The 25,278-nt window shown below is 42.1% G+C and overlaps 1 protein-coding gene across 6 annotated transcripts; it reads left to right on the forward strand.

Moving 5' to 3' along the window:
- Positions 1-116: 116 nt before the first annotated feature.
- On the forward strand, positions 117-25,278 carry ift22 (intraflagellar transport 22 homolog (Chlamydomonas)). Of its 6 annotated transcripts, XM_043718872.1 has the most exons (6): positions 117-217; positions 4,398-4,480; positions 8,630-8,719; positions 10,156-10,358; positions 16,504-16,547; positions 24,277-24,397. In XM_043718872.1, exons 1-6 carry the CDS (start codon positions 179-181, stop codon positions 24,286-24,288), a joined length of 471 nt encoding a protein of 156 aa, XP_043574807.1. In that variant the 5' UTR covers positions 117-178; the 3' UTR covers positions 24,289-24,397. The 6 variants fall into 6 exon arrangements, with proteins under 6 accessions (XP_043574807.1, XP_043574803.1, XP_043574805.1 ...); XM_043718868.1 differs by lacking the exon at positions 16,504-16,547 and having other exon boundaries at positions 24,277-25,278; XM_043718870.1 differs by lacking the exon at positions 16,504-16,547 and having other exon boundaries at positions 10,231-10,358; positions 24,277-25,278.

Here is a 25,278-nt window from a genome sequence, read left to right on the forward strand (position 1 = left end):
ACTGGGCTGGGGGCGGGGGCAGTGGCTGGGGGCAGGGTTACTGTTTGGGGCGGAGTCGGTGTCATGACATCGATGAGGTGTTGTGGGTGGGGTCAGTAGCTGGGGGCGGGGTCTTCATTCACGGCGGCGTGAGGCCATTACCATGGTAACGGAAGCGGTGGTCACCTGACCAGCCGCCATGTTTAACATCAAATTATTGCTGCTCGGACCGCGAGAGGTATCTTAGAGCGGGGCAAGGAAAGGGGAAATGGCGGGGTGGGGTGGTGAATGAGGGAGGGTGACAGAGTGTGTGTGAGGGAGAGGGAGAGAGAAGGCGATGGGGTTGTCGAGAACATAGAACAGGCCCTTTCGGCCCACGATGCTGTGTCAAAGATGACGCCAAACTAAAGGAATCACTTCTTTCTGCCCTTGGTCCATATCCCTCCAGCCCCATAAATGGAGAAGGTAAAGAGCCTGTCAGTCAGGGTTAGCGCTGTAGAAAGCACTGCCTGGGAATGTGGTGAAGACAAGTTGAGTTGAGGCATTCAAGAGGGCACTGAATGGTTATTTAAATAGCGAGGGGATGGCCTAGTGGTATTATCACTACTTCGTCCAGAGACCCTGGTAGTGTTCTGGGGAGTCAGTTCAAACCTGCCTTAGCAGGTGGTGGAATTTGAATTCAATAAACATCGCGAATTAGGAGCAATTCGGGATGGGTAATAAATGCTGGCCTGGAGCGACACCCATCCCTCACCCACGTGTGAATAAATAAAAACAGGATGTTCGGTGGATATGGGAAAGGCCGGAGATTGACACTAGGTAATAGACTCAGTGGATGCATGATGGATCAAATGGCCTCCTTCTGCACATAACATTTCTGTGATAGATTCTAGATAGTTCCTGGAAATTCAGAGCTATCTGCCCCTCATTCCCTCTCTCTGTCAGTATGTGGGTCTCTGCACGAGGTGATGATTTGTCTGATTTTAGTTGAAAACTATAGAGCACTTTTTAAAACAAAAATCAGTCATTGGATATGGGCACTCCAGGCTGGCCAGCAATTATTACCTGTCCCCATTTGCCCTTGAAAGGGTGGTGGTGAGCTACTTTCTTCAATCATTGCTGTAGGTCAGTGTGCTGTAAGTCAACTTGCACTGCTCTTAGGGAATTCCAGGATTTTGACCCAGTGACACTGAAGGAAGAGAGATATACGCCTCATCTTCCTCCTCGGAACACTTCAACCCCAGGGCATCAATGTGGACTTCAACAGTTTCCTCATTTCCCCTTCCCCCACCTCACCCCAGTTCCAAACTTCCAGCTCAGCACTGTCCCCATGACTTGTCCTACCTGCCTATCTTCTTTTCCACCTATCCACTCCTCCCCCCTCCTCCACTCACCCCCTCCCCCCGCCTCCTCCACTCACCTATTGTACTCTATGCTACTTTCTCCCCACCTCCACCCTCCTCTCACTTATCTCTCCACCCTTCAGGCTCCCTGCCTGTATTCCTGATGAAGGGCTTTTGCCCGAAACGTCGATTTTACTGCTCCTCGGATGCTGCCTGAACTGCTGTGCTCTTCCAGCACCACTAATCCAGAATCTGGTTTCCAGCATCTGCAGTCATTGTTTTTACCTAGATATATTTCCAAGTCAGGATAGAAAGTAGCTTGGGGGGATGTGAGAGTTTGCTGGGGATGGTATTCCCGTGTATCTACTGCACTTGTCCTTTTAGATGGAAGTGGTTATGAGTTTGGAAGGTGCTGTCTAAGGATCTTTGAATTTCTGCAGTGCATCATTTAGGTAGTATCCACTGCTGCTATTGTGTGATGGTGAGAGTCGATGCTTGTGGGTGTGATGTCACTCAAGAAAATATCATAATAAATACGCTGATGAGACGTCAATGGGTAAACTGGGGAATACAGCTGGAATTGAAGTGTGGAATTTTCTCAATGAATCTACTGTTGTCAAATATGTCAAATGATACACACTGGTAGAGAAAGCATGGTTTACAGCACGTTCCTATATTTGTGACACGTGATTTCAGCACTCTGATAGGCACAGGAAATCTGTTTGGAGGATTTCAAATATTGAGTTCTAGGAAAGATGGGAACAGAATTGAGAAGTGACAACATAGTAAATGGAACACCTGTATGCAAGAAAGGAGAGATATGGAAAGCCAGAAACTGTAGGTCAGTAAGTCAAACATCTGTCGTATTGATGTTGCTAGAATAACTTGTTGAGATTATAGCAGGATAGTTAGAAAATCACAATTTCATCATGGCTTTGTGAAAGGGGAAATCTGTTTAACTAATGGAAGTTTTTCTGACAAAGTAGCTTCCATGGTGCACAGAGATGAGCCAATAGAGGTGGTGTTCTATTGTATTCTTGATCATATCTCCACTAGATGACATCATAACATGTGACAGTGATGGAAAAATCTCCATCTTTTTGTCTGTCTGAGCATTGGTGGTGGAGTGAATGCAGAAGTTGGGTGTCAGTCAAGTGGGCTGCTTTGACCTGGTCAATGTTTATTCTCAGCATATTGATAGTGGGGGAATTCATTAGCAGTTCATCTGCTAGTAGTTAGTCAGTTCTGTGTGGTAGAATTTGTGGGTTTGGAACGTGCTGTTGAAGAAACCTTGGTGATTTGCTGTATTCCATCTTCAAGATATTGTGTACTGCTGCTACTGAGCATTGGTGGTGGAGTGAATGCAGAAGTTGGGTGTCAGTCAAGTGGGCTGCTTTGACCTGGTCAATGTTTATTCTCAGCATATTGATAGTGGGGGAATCACAGAGGTTTTATTGTGCAGAAAGAGGCCAGCTGGCCCATCATGTTTGCACCAGTTTTCTAAATAAGCATCATGACTTACTATCATTCTTCTCGTTTCCGAATAACCTTACACATTATCTCTATTTGAATACTCAACTAACACCCTCTTAAATGGCTCAGTTGAACCTGTATCCACTATACTTCCAAGGAATGTATTCAAGACCCACACAACCCATTGTGTGTTAAAGATTTTATTTTTCCCTCATCTTTATTTACTTATTTTGCCAAATACTTTAAATCTGTGTCCCATCATTCTTGATCCTTTTACGAGCTGGAGTAAATTCTCCCTACCTACTCTATCCAGCCCTCTCATGTTTTGAAAACTTCTATGCACTCTCCACCCTCTCCAATCTCTCCTCATAACTGAAGTTCCTCATACATGGAAGCATTCTTCTGCACGCTCTCTAATGAGTTCACATCCTTCCTGTAATGTGCCACCCAAAACTGTACACAGTACTCCAGCTGAGATAAAACCGAGTCTTATACTCTATACCCCTATTAGTAAAGCCCAGGATACTGTATGCTTTATTAACTGCTCACTCCAGCTGTCACTCTTAAATGATCTGTGCTGATATATAGGAGAAAGTAAGGACTGCAGATGTTGGAGATCAGAGCCAAGAGTGTGGTGCTGGAAAAGCACAGCAGGTCAAGCAGCATCCAAGGAGAGGGAGAATCGATATTTTGGGCATAAACCTTTCCTCAGCCTTCATTCGTGTCCTTTTCTCTGTATTCTTTTGGAGTTCTATGTTTTCTTCATAGATTAGATGCTTCCAAGTTTAATATCGTCTGAAAAATTTAAAATTGTCACCTGCACAGAAAGCGTTTATAGCAATAGTAATGCCATTGCATATCAAGTTGAAATGATTACATTCTGACTTCTTGGAGATGGTCATTACCTGACATTTGTGTGGCACAAATGTTACTTGCCACTTATCAGTCCAAGCCTTGAAATTGTCCATACATGACATCTACTAGTTCCCCTTTTTGTTACATATTTAAGGAATTCTACTGAATTAATAAAACAATTTCCCTTTGACAAACCATGTTGACTTGATTGTATTCTAATTTTCTAAATGGCAAACTTGCATAAGTGAGTGTGAGGTAGTAAATTAATAGCTGTAAAAATGTGGTCAGTGGAGGATCCCCAAAGGCTAAATTGTTGGTGATTTAAAAGACCAAAGTAAGTGATTTGGGGGCTAGTTCTTTTGCAAGGTAGTGACAGAGATTCAATGCAGAAACTATGGAAGAAAGCAGTGAACCTATATCCATGAGAAGATATTTCTCGTATTTGGGAGGATTTTAATTGGGAGGTGAGAGAAGTGGAGCAAGGTGAGATGCTCAAAGAGAAATGTGCCAGAGGATTAGGGACTCTGCCTAGGGCATTTGGTGATGAGAACTAGACTGTTATTGCGATGGCCTTAATCGACAAACAGTTAAAGATGTAGCCAGGAAGTGGGGGTTCATTAAGCAGAAAAGTATAGTCAGCCCTAGGCTAGATTTCTGTTAACACTGTGTTGCTACTGCAGTCATCCACAATTACTTCCAGTCAGGTTGCTGCACACTTGTACAAACTCTTGAATTTCTCACTTGCAGAGTGGAAAAACTGTTCTGGCCAATTTTCTGTCAGATGCAACTGAAGCCATTGGTGGTGATTACAGTCCAACACAAGGTGTCAGGTCTGTGAGTAATTTTGTTTAAAATGGCACTTCCTGTCTGACCATCTTCTATAAATCCAGATTGCTGCGTTGACAGCAGATATTTACCATCTTATTACACATTCTGTTCGGCAAAGTCCACTGAGCCACAGCACCTTAGACTGTTGAAGTTTGCAGTTTATAGCACAGGTGGCAAACAGATTGATTTAGATTACTTACAGTGTGGAAACAAGCCCTTCGGCCCAACAAGTCCACACCGACCCTCCGAAGAGCAGCCCATCCAGACCCATTCCCCTACATTTACCCCTTCACCTAACACTACCGGCAATTTAGCATGGCCAATTCACCTGACCTGCACATTTTGGGATTGTGGGAGGAAACCAGAGCACCCAGAGGAAACCCACGCAGACACGGGGAGAACGTGCAAACTCCACACAGACAGTTGCCTGAGGTAGGAATTGAACCCGGGTCACTGACGTCGTGAGGCAGTAGTGCTAACCACTGTGCCACTCGTTGGTTACTGAGATCAGGGGCGGTGAGGAACAGACAATCTCCTGCTCCAAGCTGCCATCTAATGGTCATTGTGAAACAGGTCTCTGACAAACATAGATTAGACATTCCTGTGATGATTATAAGACCGTAAAGCAAAGAAATAGTAATGAGATCATAGCAGATCTGATAACCCTTAACTACTTTTCTTCATAACTCTTGATACCCCTCACTGTTCAAAAATCTGTCTATCTCAGCTTCCAGTATACTTAACAACCCAGCCTTCAGAGCCTGCTCCTTTAAAGAATTGGATAGGGAGGAATTTTTTAAAGTGTTTACATAAAACTCTCTTATTCAATATGTCAATGTACCTACTAGAGAAGGAGCAATACTTGACTTTCTGTTCGTAAATAAGACAGGGCAAGTGACTGTGGTGTCAGTGGGGGAGCACTTTGGGACGTGTGCTCATAATTTTATTAATTTTAAAAGGATAGAACTGATCAAAAAGCTAAAGTTCAAAATTGAAGAAAGGCGGTATTAGCCAGGAACTTTCAAGAGTTGATTCCAGGAGGCTAGACACAGGAAAAAGGACATTTGGGAATTGGAAGGCCTTTAAAAATGAGATAAGGAGAGTTCAGAGATAGTATGTTCCCATTAGTGTGAAGGGCATGGCTGGTAGGTGTAGGAGAATGCTGGATGACTGGAGAAATTGAGGCTCTGGTCAAGAAGAAAGAGGCGGGCATATGTCAGCTATAGACAACTGGGATCAAGTGAATACCTCGAGGAGTATAATGGCAGTCAGAGTATACATAAGAGAGAAATCAGGAGGGCTAAAAGGAGTCATGAGATTGCCTTGGCAAGTGGAGTTATAGAGTCATACAGTCCTACAGCATGGAGACAGGGCCTTTGGCCCAAATTGGTCCATGCCGACCAAAATGTCTACCGGCTCTAACACAATTCCCTGCACTTGGTCCATATCCTTCTAAACCCTTCCTAAACATGTATTTGTCCAAATGCTGTTTAATTGTTGTTAATGTACCGGCCTCAACCACTTCCTGGCAGCTCATTCCATATGCGTACCACTCTCTGTGTAAAAACATTGTGCCCCTCAGGTTCCCTTTTGTTCTTTCCTTTCTAACCTTAAACTGATGCCCTCTAGTCCTTGATTCCCCAACCCTGGGAAAAAGACTGAGTGCATTCACCCTATCTATGCCACTCATAATCTTATACACTTAGGTATTATCCCCCTCAGTTTCCTATGCTGTAAGAAAAAAAAGTCCTTGCTTGTCCAGCCTCTCCTATAACTCAGACCCTTGGGTCCTGGGAACATCCTTGTAAATTTCTTCTGCATTCTTTCCAGTTTAATAACATCCTTCCTGTACTAAGGTGACCAAACTGAACACAATACTCCAAGTACAGCCTCACCAACATCCTGTACAACTGCAACCTTAAGGAGAATGTAAAGAGATTCTATAAGTACAATTAAGGACAAAAGAGTAACTAGGGAGAGAATAGGGCCCCTTCAAAATCCATGTGATAATCTGTGCAGATCCACAGGAGATGGTTCAGATACGAAACAAATATTTTGCATCAGTATTCACTGTGGGGAAGGATGCAGAAGGGAACTTGTGGAAATCAATATTGATGTCTTGACAAGAACACTGTGGGGAGTTAGGGAAGGGATTGCTGGGCCCCTAGCAGAGATATTTGTATCACTAACAGCTGCAGGTAAGGTGCCAGGACTGAAGGTTGGCTAATTTGGTGCCATTATTTAAGAAGGATGTTGTGAAATCTGAGAGGGTACAAAAAAGATTTACAGAGATGTTGCTGGGCCTGGAGGCTTTGAGTTATAGGCAGAGGCTGAACACGCTGGGGCTTTTTTCCCCCTGGAGCATTGAGGGCTGAGCGGTGACCTTATAGAGGTTTATGAAATCATGAGGGGCATAGATAGGATGGGTAGTCAAGGTCTTTTCCCAGGGTAGGGAAGTCTAAAACTAGAGGGCATAGGTTTAAGGCAAGAAGGGAAAATTTTAAAAAGGACCTGTGGTAACCTTTGCATGCAGAGGATAATGTGTGTAAGGAAGGAGCTGGCAGAGAATGTGGTGGAAGTGGATACAATTACAATATTTAAAAAGCATCTGGATGGATATATGAACGGGCTTAGCGGGATATGGGCCAAATGTTGGCAAATGGGACTAGGTCAGATTGGAATATCTGGTCAGTGTGATGAATTGGATCAAAGGGTCTGTTTTCGTACTGTATGACTCCAATTCCAGAAATCCACTACCCTCTGAGACAAGAAATTGCTTCTCATCTCTTTCCTAACTGGGCAGAACTAACTGTCAGACGACTGTCTGTGTGGAATTTGCACAGTCTCCCCATGTCTACATGGGTTTCCTCCGGGTGCTCCAGTTTCCTCTCTCAATCCAAAGATGTGCAGGTTAGGTGAATTAACCATGCAAAAATTACCCATAGTGTTCTGGGATGTGTAGGTTAGGTGAATTAGCCAGGGGTAAATGTAGAATAATAGGGGAATGGGTCTTATTGTGTTACTGTATAGAGAGTTGGTGTGAATTTGTTGGGCATAATGGCCTGTTTCCACACTGTAGGGACTCTATGATTCTGTGTATCAACAAACAACCTGATGAGCCTCCACTTTCCCCAAAACAACACAGGAGAGACAAACAGCAATCATGATGCATATTCATATTCATGGTGCATACACATTTTCAGTTGATTGAGCAATTTAAAGCTTTGTACATATTGCACTTTCTGGTGAAACTATGGTAGGCACAGCAGCTTTGCAATTTTTAATTTTTGCATGCCTGTCTTGGCCAGTCAGTTCTAGCTGTTTTTGATTCTATGCTTTCCCTATTGGTGCACTTTACATGGTTATGCTCCCAGTCTTAAGAGACAAATTCTCCTCCTCCTCCCTAATTTAGGTTAGGTGCTGTTTCCTCAGATTTGAGGCAAAGTGTCTCCTTAATTTAGATTCCCTTTTCCCTGGAAATAAGTCAATCATCTTCCCACCTGTTCTTTCACATCCTGTTACAAGAACTAAACCCAGGTAATGTCATTGAAAGTAATTTTAATGTGTTCAAGGTATGTATTTATTCCATTCCGTATGTGCTGACAGTAGGTCCTTGACTCATTGGCTGCCGATGATTCACCCTGAACTGTTTTGTTAGTAGTAGTTTGCTATTGCTTTGTACTCAATTTGTGGAGCAGGAGTGGAGAGGTCCAACGTCTACTTCAGCAGGAACAGGAATTGAATATGTGCTGTTGGCATTAATCTGAACCAGCCAACTGTGCTAACCTCCCAACCTGTATTTAGATTGCGCCTTTAATGTAGTGTAGCACCTTAAGGTTCAACAAAGCGCTTTTAGTCCTACAGTAACTGAGTTTCTTGCCTTTATTGGTTTCAAGCATTACTGTGGGCTACATTAGGGATGGGCTACAAATGTTGGCACCGCCAGCGTTACATGAAAGAATGAAAAGAAAGAAATAATTAAGGTTTGCAATAAAACAGAATAAATGAGGAAATATTTGTTCTGATGAATGTGTTACATGTACTTTCAACTGGACATGTCAGCCTGAGGTAATTTTGAATATCATTTTATATATTTTAAATTGTATGTAAATTGACTTTATTAATGCTAAGCAAACAATCTCATCTTCTAGGATTCTAGAGTATGAATGTCCAAATGTGATTGCCAATGGGAAAAATATTGGTTGTGAAGTGGAACTCTGGGACTGCTCTGGTGATCAGAAGTAAGTAGTATGTTCATCAAATGAGTGTCCACAGGCTTCAGAGCATTCAAAATTTCAAACATTCAGAAGATTTTGTGTAAAGAAGTTTTTCAGTCCCAAGTGATCGTCCCCATATCCTCAGACCATGTTCTCGATTCTCCAGCCTGGGGGGGGGATTCAACCGCACCATGTCCACCCTATATAATCTCTTCACAATCTGGTACAATTAATGAGATCACCTCTCATCTTCCTAAGTTGCAGTTAAACCAGTATGAGAGAGAGAGTTCCTGGGGGGGGTGAAAATGGAACTTGTTTCCATTGGGAGAGTTTTATGAATGAAGGCATTAACCTGCTTTCAGTTAGAAACAGGAATTGATGTTTTATTTCATTAGGGAAAATCACTATAGCTTGCAAAGTATTTATATTTCAGTTTGCAGAAGTCCTGTTTGAAGTAAGGTGTATGAAGAGTTTCTCCTAGAGAAAGCAGTTAGTTTAGAAGAGTTAGGAAATAAGTTACCTCACTGTTAGTTCCAGACGAAACGTTTAGTTAGAACCTTGAAAGGGGTATTTTAAGCTGGGAGCATCTAAACTCTGTTATATGAATATTTGAAGAAGGGGCTTATAGACTACCAAGCCCAGGAATTGAAAGGAAAATTCATGTCCAACCTATAGATATGATTGGAAAGGAAATTCTCTTTGGTGTTTGAGGACCAAAGAAGGGTGCTGTTGTTAAGTGGAATTTTTACTGTTTCAAAATCTTTCAAATTGTGTTTCATGAAAATAACTTGGTTTCTTCAATTTTGTCTTTTTCTTTTACGTAATATACATATGTTTTGTTGTTAAAACCAGATCTGCATCATTTCATGCTTGTGTTTCAGTGAAAAATCGCCTTGTTAAATTAAAACCATAGAATCTTTCAAGCCATATTTCAGTCTGTGATCTAACTAGTCCATTAATAACATCAGTTGTAACTCTCTACAATATATAGAATTACAGAGAAGTTACAGCACAGGCACAGTGGTTCAGCTGAACAGCCCATGCTAGTATTTATGTTCCATTAGAGATTCCTTCTATCCTTTCTCATCTGACGATTTGCATAGCCCTTCTTTCTTTGTCTTTCAATGATTATCCAGTCTCAACTTAGATAAGCACTCACCTTTGTGGAGGTAAATGCCAGCACAGACTTGACAGGGTGAATGGCCTGTTTGTGTCTGTATATTTCATGTAATTCACCAAACAGATATGAGGCAATGAGAATGTGAATCAAACTCCATAACAGCTTCTTCAACTATTCTGAAAATGAAATTGCTAATTGATTAATCTGTAACTGGAGATATACTTGAATATGTAGTAGATCTGACACATTGATGGTTTATAATCTGTGTGCATGCATTTCCTCTCTTATTTACTATAAGAATTAAGCTAAGTTTGTGAAGTTGTTTGTTTCCTCTCTGAAGATTTGAGACTTGCTGGCCAGCTTTAGTGAAGGATTCCAATGGAGTTGTCATTGTGTTTAATGTTGATGTACCCAGCCACCTGAAGGAAATCGAGATGTTCTATTCTTCCTTTGTGCAGCAGCCACGGTTGCATGATTCTCAATGTCTTCTAGTTGCTCACCATAAACCCAACTCAGCAGCTGGCAAAGGGCGGCCTAATCTTGGTAAGTGTGAAGGAATGACATTACTCTTGACAACAGCTAAATGACACATTGCTCTCCAATCAACAATCAAACACCTTTGATATCAATTAGAACTTGTAGAGGAATGATTCTATGACTCTTGACACCATTGCTAAAACTTTAACATTGAAAAAAAAACACATCATTTCTAGTTTCCCTTAAAAAAAGGGGTGTCAGATTATCTGAGGCATGATTGCTACTCTGCTCCTATATTTTTGTATTAGGACACAACTCTATATTTCTCACTAACAACTCCAATCCCTAATCCTTTAGCAGCATTCTGGCTGCGGTGGTGTGTGAGGACTCAGGGCACCTAGGTGTTTGTTTGCAGACTGGATGGACTTGATGGCTTTGTATTTCTGATGGTGAGAACTTATGATGGAGGTGGGGGAGTGATCAGGATGTTTCTTTTTCTTTTACCTGTTCCTTTTATTTCTGTTTTGGTTTTTAATCCTGTCTTTTGTATACTAAGATGGTGCCGGAGAATGGCAATTTTGTAGTTTTCAGTGTACTCCTGTACTCTTTACTTGAGTACACATGACAATAAAATCTAAATCTAGTATATCTGAAATCTTGCTGTTTCCATGAAGTTCAGGACAGTCAGGGTATAACAAACCTTTGTCACAGTAGTAGTTGCTGTATTCTATGATATTAAACCACTTTGGGCACTTCAGTTTCTGTGCAAGGGTGAACATATAGGTAAGTGTGGGATATGTGACAGTTGTTTAAGGGGTTAGGATGCCAGGCAATGAGTGAGTGCTTAGGGAGGTTGAGGAGGGTTTGGCAGACTTAATGGAAGTAGAGGTGGCATTGAGTCCAGTGGGAGTGATGGAGACCACTCAAGGTTTTGTCCTTGCAACTTTCTTGAAGGTAAACAATCTCAACTTCTCCAGTGTGTACATAGAATTGAAGTTCTCTCTCTCTCTCTCCATTTCTCTTTGTCTGTCTTTCTCTCTCTCTCTCTCTCTCTCTCTCTCTCTCTCTCACACACACACACACACACACACACACACACACACACACACACACACAATCTCTCTTCTCTCAGTTGAGGCTAAATCAGAGTTTTATGCAAGATTAAAGTACTTTCAGGGTTGTGCTCTGAGCAGACAGGAAATCCACTGGGTTTGAAAGGTAGAGCTGGCAGAATCCGCAAGAGACCCATGGAAGTGTTACTAACTGCTGTCAGTATATTGGCTGGGATTTCAGATTTTGACCTAATTTGGAAGAACCCGCTGAATCTATAATTGTGAGCCCATAGCAACAGGACTGAGAGTGCACAGTGAGCAGGCTGGTGCATGTATGGAATGAGCTGCCAGAGGAAGTAGTGGACGCTGGTACAATTACAACATTTAAAAGGCATCTGGACGGGTATATGAATATAAAGGGTTTAGAGGGATATGAGCCAAGTGCTGGCAAATGGGACTAGATTAGGATATCTGGTCAGCATGGATGAGGTGGACCGAAGGGTCTGTTTCCGTGTTGTATATTTCTGTGACTCTAAACAAAATTACTGTCTGTTTCTTTGACTATTTCTGCTGACTATACAAATCTAGGTGGGAATACAAGTTGTGAAGAGGACATAGGCTGCAAAGAGATATGGAAAGGTTAAGTGAATCGAAAACAATGTGGCAAATTGGGAACATTTTGGGAAAGTGTGATGTTATTCACTTTGATAGTAATAATAACATAGTATTTTTGAAATTGTGTAAGACCTGTAAGTGTGTATAAGTGTACAAGGGACACAGTTTGAAAAGAAAGTGAGGGCTGCAATTGCTGGAGATCAGAGCTGAAAATGTGTTTTTGGAAAAGCACAGCAGGTCCGGCAGCATCCAAGGAACAGGAGAATCGACGTTTCGGGCATAAGCCCTTCTTCAGGAACGTCGATTCTCTGTTCCTTGGATGCTGCCTGACCTGCTGCGCTTTTCCAGCAACACATTTTCAACACAGTTTGAAAAGACAACAAGCTAACTCTGTGCCCTTGTACACTTATACATCTACAATCATTAAGCAAGGCAAGTTGCAGTTTGGTGTTCATCGTAAAGGTATTGATGTTGTCATTGGCTGTAAATTTGAGGATGATGTCCGCTCAACGATAAGTGTTTTGTCGTGGATTTTCATGTGACTGTCTACAGGCCAATTCTCACCCCACAGATCTATGGACACATTGGTCAGGAAGGTTCCACTTCCATGAGGAAGTGGAATCTAGGGTAGGATTCTCTTTCCTTTGCTTCTCTGTCCCTGCTCTGCCTCATCATGAGGACTTCTGGACTCAGGGTGATGCAGCTTCATGAGTAATTGAGTGATTAATGACTTTTGAGTAATTGAAAACAAACTGTGATAATTGAATAATGTTCAGTATCAGTCACAATTTCTCAGACACTGAAGCAGACCGCATTCAAAAGACCTGAAAGATATCCAGATTTGGGCTTATGAGTAGCAAGTGACAATCACACTATATGAATGCCAGCAACGACCATCTCCGACAAGACAGAATCAAATCTTCAGCCCTTCAAACCTTCACATTCAATGGCATTTCCATTGTTGTATCCCCAACATCCATTGACCATAGATGTAACTATACCATCACTACAAGAGTAGGTCAGAGGCTAGGAATACTGTGGTGAGGAATTCACCTCCTGACTCCCCAAAGACTATCCACTAGGTACAAGGTGCAAATCAGAAATGTGATAGAGTAGACCCTATTTGCCTGAATGAGTGTAGCTCCAACAACACTCAAAGTTTGACACCATCCAGTATAAGCAGCCTGCTGCATTGGCACCACATCTACAAGCATCCATTCCCTCCTCCACTAACGCTCAGTAGCAGCAGCATATACTATTACACAATGCAGAGCAGAAAGTCACCAAGGCTTCTTTGACAGCACCCTTCAAATCCATGAATACTCCCATCCAGAAGAACAGAGGCAGCAGATACATGAGAACACCACCACCTACAACTTGCCCTCCAAGTCACTCACATTCCTGATTTACATGAAAAAATAGAATCAGGAGGAGGTCATTCAGCCCTTTGAATCTGGCTTTCCATTCAATATGATCATGGCTAATCATCCAACTCAATACCCTGTTCCTGTTTTCTCCCCATACTCTTTGACCCCTTTCGCCCTAACTTCTCCTTGAATAGTTAGATATAGCTCTTATGGTGAAAGAAGTCAAAGGATATGGGGAGAAAATGGGAAGATAGTGCTGAGTTGGATGATCAATCATGATCATATTGAATGTTGGAGCAGGTTCAAAGGACTGAATGGCCTACTCCTGCTCCTATTTCCATGCTTTTGTTTCTCGAACATTCAATGTTTTGACCTCAACCACTTCCTGTGGCAGAGAATTCAACAGGTTTATCATTCTGTGGTGAAAATATTTCTCCTCATCTCAGTCCTTAGTGGCCATTCCCAATTCTTAACATGTATTCCCTGGTTCTGGACTCGCTGGTCATTGCAAATATCCTTCCTGTGTTTATTCGATCTAGTCCTGTTAAAGATTTATAGGTTTCTATGAGATTTCTTCACCTCATTCATCTAAGCTCCAGTGAATATAGTCTAGTCTGTCTCCATATATTAAGCTAACCATCCCAGGAATTGGTCTGGTAAAGGACACCATAACTGCGTCCAGTACTTCAGGTGTGGTTTCGCCACGATCCTATATAATTGTACGAAAACATTCCTGCTCCTGTACTTGAATCTTCTCACTATGAAGGCCAACATGCCATTTGCCTTCGTAAAAGATCATAGAATTCCTACAATGTGGAAACAGGCCATTTGGCCCAACAAGTCCACATTGACCCTGCGAAGAGTAACCCACGCAGATCCATTCCTGACCCTATTACTCTACGTGACTAATGCACTTAGCTTACTTATCCCTGAACACTATGTGCAATTTAGCATGGCCAATTCACCTAACCTGCACGTTTTTACATTGTGGAAGAAACCGGAGCACCTGGAGGAAACCCATGCAGACATGGGGAGGATGTGTAAACTCCACACAGACAGTTGCCCGAGGCTGGACTCAAACCTGGGTCCCTGGCGCTGTGAGGCAGCAGTGCTAACCACTGAGCCCACTACTTGCTGAACCTTGCAGCAAGTGGTATACAAGGACTCCCAGGTTTCATTGCACCTCCCCCTTTTTCCAATCTATTGTCATTAAGATAATTATCTGCCTTCCTGTTTTTGCTACCTTGGTATCTGCAAAAAGCATATTACACTTCATCTGCCATACATATACCTGTTCTCTCAACTTCTCCGAATCACATTGAAGCACCTCTGCATCTTCCCCACAGTACATCCTTCCAATGAACTTTTTGCCATCTGCAAACCTTTAATTCCCTCATGTAAATCATTAATAAATATTGTGAATATCTGAGGTCTAAGCACTGATCTCTTTGATACCCCACTGATCACTGGCAGCCACTGGGATAACAAAACAAATTATTCCTTCACTTTGTTTTCTGTCTGCTAACTAGTTCTCTATCCATGTCAGTACACCATCCCCAGTCTCAGGCGCTTTAATTTTATATGCGAATCTCTTATGTGGGACCTTATCAAAAGCATTTTGAAAGTCCAAGTGAACAAGATACACAATACACCCCTTATTAACTCTACTATGTATATCTTCAAAATTACAGTGGATTTGTCAAGCAGGGGATTTCCCTTTTGGAAGTCCATGCTGACTCTGTTGGATCTTGTTACTGTATTTTAATTTCTGTCCTATTAAATCTTTTATAATGGACTCTAGCATTTTACCCATTACCAATGTTTGGCTAACTGGTCTGTAATTCCATATTTTCTCTCTACCTCCTTCTTCAAACATTAGCTCCCTCCAATCCATAAGAACTGTTCCAGAGTCAACAGAATCTCAGAAGTATGTAGCTATTCCTTCAGTGTCGCTGGGCCAAAAACTGGTTAACATCCTCACTAACAGCATTGTGGGGACACAAAGCACATGGACTGTAGTGGTTGCAGAAGGTAGCTCACAGCCACCTTCTCAAGTGCAACTAAATACTGGCCCGGGGTGATGCCTTTATCCTGTGAATGAGTAAGAAAGGACAATTCAGTAGTTCTACTTTTGACTTGCAGAGATGTTTGTCGTCAATGCTGTCTTCTCCAGTTTGTAAAAGGCTGAAATGGCACAACTGGGTTCTTTTCATCAAAGAGTCTTGAGAGATGTGGCTGAGAAGATACTCCAGGGAATTTCCCCTTAACATTTATGTGAATGGAATATTGGTCTGACATTTTATTTTGGCAACATTCAAGTACAGCCCAAGTCCCTTTTCTGCAGAATTGAAGAGATGTCAACAACACAGGAGGGTTCCAGATACTGTAGGTCACGTATGACTATGGTGGTCAATTTAGTTTCAGTAAGGTATGACCAAGTTTTTTAAAAGTTCTATTTAGATTGTGTTTAATAATCTCACTAGAAGGCACATGATGTCAGGAATATTGTAAATAGTATGCAGGCTACCACACAGACATTTCTGACACCAGTGCAGATTTTAAAGATGTCTGTTTCAGATTTTCTCAAGACAGTTGCAGTCATATTTAGAATTGAGATGAACTTTCTTGTTCACCAAAATCTTTGGAGTACAATTCACAGAGCCTTGTAATTTGCTGAGTCAAATGCTTTGGTCAGGTCAATGAATGTTGTGTTCTTGTTATATTTATTTTGATATGTCTGACAAGAAAGACCATGTCAGGGGTTCCTCTGGAAAGTTGAAAGTCACACTCTGACCCTGGGAGGGTGTCCTCCGACACAGGAATTGGTGTTTCAGGAGAATGTAGGTGAGGACCTTCCCTGCTATGGACAACAGGGAAATATCTGTTTCCACAGCATGATTAATCTCTCTTCATGAAGACAGAAAAGTAGATTATTTTTAGAAAGTGTGAAACTTAAATGTTGTTCAAAGAGATGTGTGCGTAGTTGTACAAAGACATGAATTAACATGCAGGCAATTGGGAAGGCAAATGACGTGGTCACCTTTACTTCAAAGGAACGGCAGTACAAGAATCAGAAATGAATACTTCCACTTGCAAGAAGGATTCAAATGAGGGAACAATGCTTAAAAATAAGTTATTGACCATTTAAGATGACGATGAAAATTCTGCTTTCTTTAGGAGGGCAGTGGATTTTCGGAATTCTGTTCTCCAGAGGGTTCGAGGTGAGTCATGGAATACTTTTCAAAGTTAGTTGGATTCTTGACTAACAAAGAAGCCAAAGGTTATCAAAGGCAGGCCAGGATGTGGTGTAGTGGTCACAATCAGATTACCTCTGATCGTACTGATTGGCAGAGCAGGTTCAAGGGACTGAATGGCCTATTTCTGCCTCTAAGTCACGTTCGTTTGTCTTCTTACAATTGACTTTTGCGACCTTTGTGATTCTTTGTCTGTCTACTTTGCTTTGAAAAACCGTCTTAAAACAACATTTTCACTCAGGCTTCGATCACCTCCCCTAATGTCTCTTCCGTAGTTTGGGATTTCTGTTCTTTCCAATAACCTTGTGTGCCTTAAAGTGTTTTGAATGTGAAAGTTATTGTATTGCTGAAAGTTTTTGTTGCCTGGGGAAAAAATACTTAAGCAGAAAACAGTGTGATAAATCTTGATTTAAGCTCTTTGATACGCATGCTTCTTCATATCAAAAAGGGTTCTGATCCAGGACTTTACTAGTCTAAAATATCACACTGCCCACCACCTCTCTAGCGAAGGGAGGATAATAATCTGAAACCTATGCCTGAGTCTCACTGGTGTCCTACTGCAGCTGAATTTCTCAATCTAAAACATTTTGGGAAATTTTCCAAGAATTTGCATTCTCGCACAAACTCCTACTCCAATGCTTTGCAGACCCCAGTGAACAGAAAAAATGCAATTGCTCCTTTAACAATTGTTTCTGGTAAGATTATTGTCATCTCTCAGAACTATGCTTCTGAGAAAATCTTAATCTACCACTCTTTATGAGTAAAGAGAGCTCTGTGTTTCTGAAAGGCGACTCCAATTAAGGTTCTTTCAGAAATGTAGAGTTGTATTTCCATTCCAACAATTCTTTCATTGTGCATAACTGTCAGGGAAAGGCAAATCATGGCCCCTCTTCACAACAGTTCGCTACTATTTCCTAAAATTTAAAGGTCCTCACAGCCACCTTGATAGCTGCTGTGGAATGGTAAATACATAGAACATAGAACAGTACATCACAGTGTAGGCCCTTCAGCCCTTGATGACCTTTTATCCTAGTCGGGAATGTGGTGTTGGAAAAGCACAGCAGGTCAGGCATTCCTGATGAAGGACTTATGCCTGAAATGTCAATTCTTCTGCTCCTCAGATGCTGCCTGACCTGCTGTGCTTTTACAGCACCAAACTCTCGACTCTGATTTCCAGCATCTGCAGACCTCACTTTATCTTAGACCTGGGCGGCACGGTGGCACAGTGGTTAGCACTGCTGCCTCACAGCGCCAGAGACCCGGGTTCAATTCCCGCCTCAGGCGACTGACTGTGTGGAGTTTGCACGTTCTCCCCGTGTCTGTGTGGGTTTCCTCCGGGTGCTCCGGTTTCCTTCCACAGACCAAAGATGTGCAGAGTCAGGTGAATTGGCCATACTAAATTGCCCGTAGTGTTAGGTAAGGGGTAAATGTAGGGATATGGGTGGGTTTCGCTTCGGCGGGTCGGTGTGGACTTGTTGGGCCGAAGGGCCTGTTTCCACACTGTAATATAATCTAATCTAAACCTTTTATCCTACTCTTAAGATCAAACTAATCTACATACCCTTCATTTCACTGTCATTCATGTAAATGTCCCTCGTGTATCTGACTATGCTCCCATTGCCGGCAGTGCATTCCATGCACCCACCACTCTCTGTAAAGAACCTACCTCTGACATCTCTCCTAAACGTTCCTCCAATCACATTAAAATTATGCCCCCTCATGATAGCCATTTCCAACCTGGGAAAAAGTCTCTGGCTATCCACTCTACCAATGCGTCACATCTTTTTGTACACCTCTATCAAGCCATCTCTCATACTTCTTCACTCCAATGAGAAAAGCCCTAGCTCCTTCAACGTTTCTTCATAATTCCTGCCCTCCAGTCTAGACAGCATCTTGGTAAATCTCCTCTGCACCCACTCTAAAGCTTCCACATCCTTCCAGGTGACCAGGACTGAACACAATGTGGGCGGCACGGTGGCACAGTGGTTAGCACTGCTGCCTCACAGTGCTAGAGACCCGGGTTCAATTCCCGCCTCAGGCGACTGACTGTGTGGAGTTTGCATGTTCTCCCCGTGTCTGCGTGGGTTTCCTCCGGGTGCTCCGGTTTCCTCTCACAGTCNGGTGTGGACTTGTTGGGCCGAAGGGCCTGTTTCCACACTGTAAGTAATCTAAAAAAAAAACAATATTTCAAGTGTGGTCTAACCAGGGCTTTATAAAGCTGCAGCATAACCTCGCAGCTCTTAAACTCAGTCTCTCTGCTAATTAAAGCCAACACCATACGCCTTCTTAGCAACCCTATCGACTTGGGTGGCAACTTTGAGGGATCAATGGACATGGAACCCAAGATCCCTGTCGCTCCACACCGCCAAAATACATATGATGTTAGGGAATTGGGATGGTAGAATGCCAAGGGGTAGGGGTAGGGGTAGGATGCCAAATACGTTGGTTGCCAAATGGGAATGGGTTGGGTGCCGGAATGCAGGCAAATAATGCGGGTACATGTGAGAATTTATTTTTTGTTTTGTGTACAAGACTTATCCAGGCAATTTTCCATGTTCATGGAAAGAACTTGACAGGGGAGCAGCAAGTTCTGGAGCACAAGTCTTCAGTGCTATTGCCAGAATGCTATCAGGGCCCATATCCAGTGCCTTCAACCTTGATATCATGTGTAGTTAATCAAATTGAGTAAAGATTGGAATCTAAGAAAGGGGACCATTGGAGGAGGCTGAGATGGATCATCCAGTTGGCACTTCTGGCTGAAGATTGTTGCAAATGCTTCAGCCTTATCTTTTGCACTTATGTGTTGGGCTCTTCCATCATTGAGGATGGGGATATTTGTGGAGCCACCTTCTCAGCTGAGATGTTTAATTGTCAGCGAGCTCTGTCTGTGTTGTTTTGGCATGTAAGTAGTCCTGTTTGGTAACTTCATCAGGTTGGCACCTCATTTTTAGATATGGCTGGTGTTGCACTCTTCATTGAACCAGAGTTGAGTGAGAGATATGCGAATCGACGTTTCGGGCATAAGCCCTTCTTCAGGAAATGAAGAGTGAAGATTTCCTGAAGAAGGGCTTATGCCCGAAACGTCGATTCCCCTGTTCCTTGGATGCTGCCTGACCTGCTGCGCTTTTCCAGGAACACATTTTCAGCTATGATCTCCAGCATCTGCAGTCCTCACTTTTTCCTTGAGTGAGAGATATGCCAGGCCATGAAGTTGCAGATGGTGCTAGATTGTGCCCAATCTTGAGTTGCTAGATCTGTTCCAAAATCTGTCCCATTTAGCAAGGTGATAGCACCACAAAACAAGATGGAGGGTATTCTCAACATGAGGGCAGAGCTTCGTCTCCACATCGACTGTGCAATGGTCTCTCTCATAGATAATGTCATATACAAATTGGTAGGGATGGGGCCAAGTATGTTTTTCCATTATTGTTGGTCACCACGTGCCACAGATCGAGTTTAGTTGCTACATCCATTAGGACCCGACCAGCTTGATCAGTAGTGCTGCTGCCGAGCCACTCTTGATGGTGGACATAGAAACAACCCACTTATAGCACAATTTGCACCCTTGCCACCTTCAATGCTTCCTCCAAGTGTTGTTCAATGGAGGAGTACTGATTCATCAGCCAAGCGAGAACAGTGCATGGTAACCACCAGGAGGTTTCCTTGCCCATGTTTAACCTGAAGCCATGAGACCTCATGGAGTCCAGAGTCAATGTTGTGGACTCCCAGGGCAATTTCCTCCTGACTGAATACCACTGTGCTGCCACTTCTGCTTGATCTGCCCAGTCAGTGAGAAAAGTCTGAAGTGTATCTGGGACATTGTCACAAAATCATACCTTACAGACAATGTCAGATTGTTGCTTGACTAGTGTGTGAGATAGCTCTTACAATTTTGGAACTATCCCCCAGATGTTAGTAAGAATGACTTTGCAGGATCAAAGGGCTGTTTCTGCAATATCTTCTCTGGTGCCTAGGTCAATACCAGTTTCATTTCTTTGTTGACTTCGTAATAACTGATTCAACTGAGTGACTTGTTAGGTCATTTCAGAGGGCAGTTTGAGAGTCAACCACACTGCTGTGGGTCTGGAGTCGCATCTAGACCAGACCAGATGAGGAAGGCAGATTTCCTTCCCCGAAGGACATTAATGAGCTCTCTAGGGATCGCAACAGCAGCAGCCAGATCAGTGGCACCACGATTACTCTGTCATACAGCAAGGACGATTGAAGTATAGTAGCAGTGGTAGTGATAGCGGACCCTATATCAGGTACTGATGGGCATTTCTATGGTTGTGTGTAAGACTCCAGATTTATATGTTATCTCCTTGATGCCAGGGTCAAGGATGTCTCTGAGCGAGTACAGAATATTCTGAAAGGGGAGAGTGAGCAGCCAAACGTGGTCTAATTGGTACTAATGACATAGAAAGAGAGATGAGGTCCTGAGGGAAAGTTGAAAAACAGGAACTCCAGGATTGCAATCTCAGGATTACTCCCTGTGCTGCATGCTAGTGTTGCCAGAAATAGGAAGGTAACACTAGTTGGATACCAACTTGCGGAATGTTTCAGAGAACATCTCTGGGATACATGCACTAAACAGCCCCATTGCCCTGTGGCCGAACACTTTAACTCCCCCTCCCAATCTGCCAAGGACGTGTAAGTCCTGGGCCGCCTCCACCACCAAACTAGAGCCACCCGACACCTAGAGGAAGAACGCCTCATCTTCTGCCTTGGGACCCTCCAAATACACGAAATCAATGTTGATTTCACCAGTGGCCACCCCCTCATTCCTGATGAAGAGCTCATGCTCAAAACATCGACTCCCCTGCTCCTATGATGCTGCCTGATCTACTGTGCTTTTCCAGCACACACTTTTCGACTCTGATCTTCAGCATCTGCAGTGCTCACTTTCTTGTGATAGGCTAAGGAACGTGGTGGGACTAGCAGTTTGAAGTGTATTTATTTGCATTCAAGGAGTATATTTGATAAAGTAGATGAGCTTAGAACTTGGATTAGTACATGGGATTACGATGTGGTAATTATATATTAATCAGGAACTTGGTTGCGAGAGGGGCAAGACTGGCAGCTCATCATTCCACAGTTTAGATGTTTCAGTAGCGAGGCCATATGGATACAACCTGGGAATGAGAAAAGTCCAATCGCTATGGTGCGATTATACATCAGGTCTCCCAATAGCCAGCGAGAGGTAGAGTAAGAGATGTGTGAGCAGATCATGGAAAGATGCAAAAACAACAATTGTTGTACTGGATGTTTATAACTTCCTCAATATTGATTGGGACTGCCATAGTGCCAGATGCTTAGATGGAGTAGAATTTGTTAGGAGAGTTTCTGGAAACAATATGTTGGTAGTTCAACTCAGGAAGGGGCCATATTCGACCTTGTACTGGGGCACAAGCTTGGTGAGGTGATCAGAGTTTCATAATCCCATAAATTTAAGGTAGTTATGGATAAGTATACAACTGGTCTTCAGCTGAATGTACTAAATTAGCAGAAGGTAAATTACAACATTATTAGGCAAGACCTGAAATTAGATTGGAAGCAGCTGTTTGAGGTTAATTCCACATCTGATATATAGAGTCACAGAGATATACAGCACGGAAACAGTATGGGAATCTTTTAAAGGCCAGTTGATCAGAGCTCGGGTTCAGCTATTTCTTTGATGATAAAAGATAAGGATGGCAAAATTCAGGAACCTTGAATGACAAGAGAGGTTGAAAGTTTAGTCAAAAAGATAAAGGAAACATATGTAAGATTTAGTAAACTGAAATCAGACAAGGCCCTTGTGTATAAAGGAAGCAAGAAAGAACTTAAACAGGAAATTAGGAGAGCTAGAAGGGGTCATTAAAATATCCATAGCAAGTAGGATTAAGCACAAGGCATTTAACACATATATGAGGAGCAAGAGAGTAACTAGGAAAAGGGTAGATCCATTCCAGGACAAAGGAGGGAATTTATACCTGGAGCCAGAGGAGGTGCATTAAAGAGTACTCACCATCAGTATTCACCAAGGAGAAGGACATAAATGACGGTAAGTTTAGAGACGGGTATGTTGACTCTGGCCACGTCGATATTAAGGAAGAGGAGCTGTTGAGTGTTTTGAAAAACATTAATGTCGATGAGTCCCTTGGGCCTGATAGGACCTATCCTCTATCCTAGGATACTGAAGAAAGCAAGGGAGGAGATTGCTGGGACCTTGACAGAGATCTTTGTATCCTCTTTAGCCACAGGCGAGGTCACAGAAGACTAGGGAATAGCCAGTTGTTTCTTTGTTTAAGGGCAACAGGATTCATCCTGAAATTATTAATCAGTGGTAGGGAAGTTATTGGAGAAGATTCTTAGGGACAGGATTTGTTTGTATTTGGAGAATGTTCATATTGGAGAGAATCAGTCTCTCAAATTTGATTGACCTTTTTTAATAAAATGACAATGATGATTGAGGGTAGGACAGTGGATGTTGTCTACATTGACTTTACTAAAGCATGGGAAACGTCCCTCATGGTCAGCTGGTCCAGAAGATTGAATTGCATGGAATTTGTGGTGAATTAGTAAGTTGTATAACAAAATTGGTTTGGTCATAGAAAACTGAGGGTAGTTGTGGATGGGTGTTTTTCTGACTGGAGTTCTGTGACCACAAGGATCAGTGCTAGGTCCTCTGTTGTTTGAAATATATAGATTTGGATTAAAATATAAATGGTCTGATCAATAATTTTGTAAGCAACACGAAATTAGATGGAGTTGTGAATAGTAAGCAAAGTTATTGGAGGATACAGCATGATCACTTGGCGAAAGCTGGGCGGAGAAATGGCAGATAGAGTTTAATATGGATGAGTGAGGTGATCCATTTTGGGAAGTCAAATGCAAGAGGAAAGCAGGACCCTTAGGAGCATTGATATACAGAGGGATCTTGTAAGTCCATCGCTGACAAGATAGTAAATAAGGCATATGGTATCCTAGCCTTCATCAGTCAGAGTTAGAAATCACACAACACCAGGTTATAGTCCAACAGGTTTAATTGGAAGCACACTAGCTTTTGGAGCGACGCTCCTTCATCAGGTGATAGTGGAGGGCTCGATCGTAACAGAATTTATAGCAAAAATTTACAGTGTGATGTAACTGAAATTATACATTGAAAAATTGTTTGTCTGTTAAGCCTTTCATCTGTTAGAATACAGTGATAGTTTCACTTCTTTCATGAGCTGCATTGTCCAAATTATCATTCTTGGATTTTTTTTACTAAAAGCGCCCATGTCAGATTAAACGACTAGACTGCAGTTTTATACCTTTTTAATTTGAACCAGGATGTAGCATTCACAATTTTCCATTCCTCTTGCACCACCCTTCCATTTGAAGAGAAAAATTGGCCACTGCCTCTTCAGTTTCCAGACTTGCTCCTTCTGCATTCTCTCCCCAATTTTAAAACTGACAATTCTGATTTTCAAATCTCTCCATGTCTTCACCCTTCCCTACCACTGCATTTTCTTTCTGCCCCATAATCCTTTGAGATACTTGCACTCCTCTAACTCCAACCTTGAACATCCCAGATCTAGATGTTCCACCATTGGTGGCTGTTCCACAGAATATTAATGGTCAGAAAGGTGCTGTGGTGAGAATGGCAGGATGAAAAAGTAACCAAATACAGGAATTTTGTTTCTATTCCTAATGATATTGCATTTCTTGTTAGCCCAGCACCTGAACAAATTGACTTTGATCCATTCAAACCTAGAGGATGATCCAGAACAAGTGCGCACAGCTTTTCGGCAGTTCTTGGGGGCAGTCGTCAGTTCTCTATCCGAGAGCAGAGACAAAGAAGAGATGTCAATCATCACCTAAGAACACCACTAAATCCTAAAGGATTTCAAATTTTTTGTTTGCTGTAATCACAATCAGACTCCTAAATCATATTCACTGCAGTTTTTTAGTCACTCAGCCTTTATTCCATTCAAAATAATTTGAATTCTGCTTCCTATTACAGGTGGACTTTTCATCAGATCAGTATTCAACTTGTTTGCACACCAATCCTAAAAGACAGAAAAGTGCTTGTAAAAGTATACACAAATTAGGAAATATTTTTGGTGAAAACCAGTCAGCAACAAATTGGTGATTTGCATATTATCCATAATATTGATTCCACACAATGATATTATTGGATTTATTTAGGTTGAAGTTTCTACAGGTTGGTGTTTAAACAATACATTATTGAGCAGTGCCATACTTTTTACAGAATACACTGGTCAGTGGCAGCATGCCATCATTGTTTCTGCGAGTTGCAGGTGATGCTTACCAAAGCAATATCTCTCTGGCTGTTAAGTATTTATAATATCAACTTTGCAATGTAAGACGAATTGGCAATTAGTTAGGCACATTCAGATACCCAAACTAAACATTATCTTTGTGTATAACTCTGAATAAGCAATGCAAATTCTAAATTCCCTGTACCTTAATTGATGTATTAAAATATATATTTTGTAAAAAAAATTGTCTGATTTCTCCTGTGTAATAAACATGAAGATTTAAACATGAGTCTGGTTCCTTAATTAGTTAATGAAATAATAAAACTGACTCTTAAATGTGATTCATTTATTCCATGTATTTGCCATTGATATGGCATACCTAGCATTGGCAATTGAAGGATGGTGAGTGAATTAATTTTTTGATTGTTATAAATAAATGCCCATTTTCACTG

This window comes from Chiloscyllium plagiosum, chromosome 28, assembly GCF_004010195.1.
Source record: "Chiloscyllium plagiosum isolate BGI_BamShark_2017 chromosome 28, ASM401019v2, whole genome shotgun sequence".
In the NCBI taxonomy this organism is placed as follows: Eukaryota; Metazoa; Chordata; class Chondrichthyes; order Orectolobiformes; family Hemiscylliidae; genus Chiloscyllium; species Chiloscyllium plagiosum.